Source organism: Chenopodium album, chromosome 15 (assembly GCF_948465745.1).
Source record: "Chenopodium album chromosome 15, dcCheAlbu1.1, whole genome shotgun sequence".
Taxonomy (NCBI): domain Eukaryota; kingdom Viridiplantae; phylum Streptophyta; class Magnoliopsida; order Caryophyllales; family Amaranthaceae; genus Chenopodium; species Chenopodium album.
In genome coordinates this window covers 21,834,637-21,838,801 of record NC_137848.1, presented here as the reverse complement: position 1 = coordinate 21,838,801, position 4,165 = coordinate 21,834,637, and the positions used below count along the sequence as shown (strand labels likewise).

At 42.9% G+C, this 4,165-nt stretch overlaps 2 protein-coding genes across 2 annotated transcripts; both read right to left on the bottom strand.

Moving 5' to 3' along the window:
• Positions 1 to 2,289: 2,289 nt before the first annotated feature.
• On the bottom strand, positions 2,290 to 3,183 carry LOC145580987 (uncharacterized). Its single transcript, XM_081638063.1, has one exon. The coding sequence runs from the start codon at positions 3,181 to 3,183 to the stop codon at positions 2,290 to 2,292; it is 894 nt and encodes a 297-aa protein (XP_081494189.1).
• A 117-nt stretch (positions 3,184 to 3,300) lies between these two features.
• LOC145580986 (uncharacterized) lies at positions 3,301 to 3,885 on the bottom strand. Its single transcript, XM_081638062.1, has one exon. The coding sequence runs from the start codon at positions 3,883 to 3,885 to the stop codon at positions 3,301 to 3,303; it is 585 nt and encodes a 194-aa protein (XP_081494188.1).
• Between the last annotated feature and the right edge of the window lie 280 nt (positions 3,886 to 4,165).

Below are 4,165 nucleotides of genomic sequence, written 5' to 3'. Positions count from 1 at the left end.
AAACACACAACTATTAACTTATATTTTGGTTTCTATGAATTGAAATCAATGTAATAGGACCATTTACCCACTTTTGGGAGCATATAAAGCCAAAAAGGCTTCAAAATAGCCCAAGGGACTTCTATCTTTCCCATCTATCATGTATTTGATCAAATTATAGAAATAAAACACACAACATCCATAATTATCTTATATTTTGGTTTCTATGAATAGGATTAAAACACATAACATCGCATACATGTCAATAAATCATCTTGAAAACCATCTCAATGGAGAACTCAGACCGAGCTTCAATGGAGAACTTAGACCGAGCTTCAATGGAGAACTTAGTGCGCTTCAATGGAGAATCAGACAAAGCTTCAATGGAGAACTCAGACCGCGCATTAATGGAGAACTCAGAGTGTGAGAGTGCGCTTTAATGGAAAACTCAAGAGTGCGCTTTAATGGAAAACTCAAGGGTGCACAACAATGGAGGAGGAGTGGAGGTGAGGACGAGGACGAGGGAGGTGGGAGGTGGGAGGTGCGCTTCAATGAGGTTGAGGGAGGTGGGAGGTGAGGACGTGGGAGAGCTGAGAGTGAGAAAGGGGAAAGTGAAAATAAAATAGGGTTTACTTTGAAATCTTATTCGTAACGGGCAAGACTAGTTAGTTACGACTAGTTAGTTATTTGTAACGGGCAGAACAACGTCAGTTACTAATAATAACTTATTCGTAACGGGCAGAGATGTTGGTTACGATTAGTTGATTATTCGTAACGGGCAGAATAACGTCTGTTACGATTAACAACTTATTCGTAACGGGCACCAATCTGTCCGTTACGAATATCTCTTTTTTGGCACAGGTCACAACTTTTTCGTAACGGACATTAAATTTGCCCGTTACAAATGAGGTAATTGTAACGGAATTTCATGTGCCCGTTACGGATAGCTTGTTACATATAAGATTTTTTCCACTGGTGGGGGAATCTGCACTCTGCCGCATTCAAGACATGACTAACAAAGTATATCGACATTTGGTGCTTTTTCCTTTCGACCAGCAGCACTGCAGCCACCATTTTTGGTGAGGCCGAGATATATAGTTGTAGCTGTTCACCTCGTTCCGGCCTTGCAACTGTCAAAAGGGATCTCAAATGACTTCTCACCACTTCCAGAGCCTCAACCTGATCCAATCCCCACTCGAAAGTCTTATTTTACCGTAATACCACAAAAAATAGGAGTGCTTTATCAGCTGATTTGCAGATAAACCGAGTTAATCCTGCCATTCTGCCCGTAAGCCTCTGTATATCTCGAATAGTTTTTGGCTACTTCATTTCGAGAATTGCATTCACCTTGTCATGATTCACATCAATGCCCCGTTCACTTACCATGAAGCCTAAAAACTTCCCCGATCGAACCCCAAAGACACACTAATCCGGGTTCAACTTCATCTGATATTGCCATAAAGTATCAAATGTTTCTTTCAAGTCAGCAATGTGGTCTTCTTTCAACTTCCTCTTCACAATTGTATCATCCACATACACCTCCACATTTTGTCCCTTCTGCTTTTCAAAGATCTTATCAACCAACTTCTGATAAGTTGCACCTGCATTTTTTAACCCAAATGGCATAGCCTTGTAACAATAAACCCCAGCATCCATTATAAATGCCATTTTTTCCCTATCTGACTCATGAAGACTGACTTGATGATATCCTGAAAACGCATCCAAGAAACTAAGCATTGTATGGCCAGAAGTGGAGTCTACCAGCCTGTCTATCTGAGGCAATAGATAACAATCCTTGGGGCAAGCCTTATTCAGATCTGTGAAATCCACACACATTCGCCACTTTCCTGTCGGCTTTCTCACCATTACGACATTAGCCAGCCATTATGGGAATGTGCATGGTTCTATGAATCCTGCCACTAAGAGCTTACTGACTTTTGCTTGTATTGCTTCAATCTTCTCTGTTAAGAAATTACGCTTCTTTTGCCTTACTGGCCTGAACTTCTTATCAACGTTCAACTTATGCACCATTAATTCAAGATGTATCCCATGCATCTCATCTGCCGAGAAAGCAAATACATCCGCATTCTCTCACAACAAACTAATCAAATGACATCTCATATCAACATCCATATCTGCCCCAACCTTCACCGTTCGACTTGGATCACCCGGCTGAAGCTTAACTTGCACCATTTTTCCTCTAGGTGACGGCCTTGGTGCAGTTTTCGGCCGTGTATCAAACTTCTCCATTGACAAATCTCGTACTGTCGGCTCTCTTTCCCTTTTGGAGTTACAGGGTATCAAGCCATCCTATACTAGGTTCTTCAAGGCTGTTACATAGCACGATTTTGCCATCACCTGACCTCCATGCACCTTCTCCACAGTTCCCAAATTTGACATATAAGCAATTGTCAGGTGGTAAGTTGATACTACTGCTTGCACATCATGAATTATCGGCCTTCCAATAATGGCATTGTAGGCTGACGGAACATTAACCACCAGGAACTCTGCCATTACGTCTCTTGATGCCGGCCCATCTCCTAATCGAACTGGAAGGACAATGCTTCCCTCTGGCCTTACCATCGAGTCGTTAAACCCAATTACTGGATAAGATACTTGTTGTAAATATTGTCTTCCAATCATCATTTCGTTAAAAGCTTGTATGAACAGAACATTCGCTGAGCTGCCTCCATCTACCAAGACTCGTTTGATATCAACCCCATTTATTTTTGTTATTAACACCAACGGATCATCATAAGGGAAGACAATTTCCCTCGCATCTTCCTTAGTAAACATCACGTCAGGAATATTTGCTAGTCGTGGACGACTATCAGCATCCAGGGCATTGATTATATGCCGGTGCTCTAATAGATGCTTTCTTGCCCCACTTATCGTTCCTCCATGCACCGGTCCTCCAGTTATCAAATCTATCTTCTTTCTGATCGACAACGGCGGCAAGCCACCATCCCCCTGCCGATCTATTCCAGTTTGCGGCCTCTCAGGTCTTGTTTTTAGCTGCTGACGTTCTATTTGCTGATATGGTAGAGGTTGATTTCCTCCTACATTCAATCGATACTGAGTCAAGTGACCCTTCCTTATCAGCTCTTCAATGTTATCCTTCAACTGTGTGCATTCTTCAGTATAATGGCCTACATCTCGGTGAAACATACAGTACTTCTTAACATCTCTCGGCCTTGCTTTCATTGGTATCGGTCTCGTCCACCCTTCTTTATTCTAATTCACCGAATATATAGCAGCACTTGGCGTATTCAATGGTGTATATGTACTGTACCGCATCAGTGCCTTAGCAGCCCTAACCTTCTACCGACTTCCTCCTCCCCTCATTAGGACTGAGGCTCTCGGCCTTCCACCTCCTGAGGATGCTCCCACGGAAGAGTATTGTACTTTATCAGCCTGAGCACCCCTACTACTTGTCTTCATCAATTCTTCGCTTTTTATGTAACCATGCACCTTGTTAAAGGTTGCCGCTAACGTTGGTAAATTCTTCCTTGTAAGATAACGCTTGAACTCAGATTTATTCAAGCCGTTCATCAATGCCATAACAACTATCTCTTGTTGCAATTTTGGAATTGTATTTTCCTCATTATTAAACCTTCTGATGTAGTCCCTCAAAGATTCATCCGGCCTTTGCTCCACCGCCATCAATTCACCTGAATTTCTCTGCCGCACACTGTTGCTGATATATTGCCCCACAAACATTTCTGTTAGCTTCTCAAAGCTGTCTATTGTACTATTCCCCAGATTATTGAACCAATCTGCTGCAGCCCCAGTTAAAGTGGTCTCGCACCAAACGGCATCTGAGTTGGTGTGTAAGATCATGTGCCCCTCATAAGACGTTATGTATCTGCTTGGATACCCTCTTTCGTCATATCTACATGTTGGCATTTTAATTTTCTCCATCGGCTGATCCAAAATACTCTATGCAAATGGTGATGCCCTTAATTGGACCACAATCCGTACTACTTGCCCTTCAACGTGGGAACTTCTTTGTCGCTTCTTGTATTAACGACATGGCTTGAGGATTGAGCTTCTGTCTCCCACGGAGTCGTATGTGTCCTTACCGGTGACTCCTCTCGGTGGTGTCTCGGTGAATTTGCTGCTTAGTTGAACTGACCACCAAGATTTGCAATCGGCACCCCTCCCCCAGCCTGAGCTGTCTCAGCTT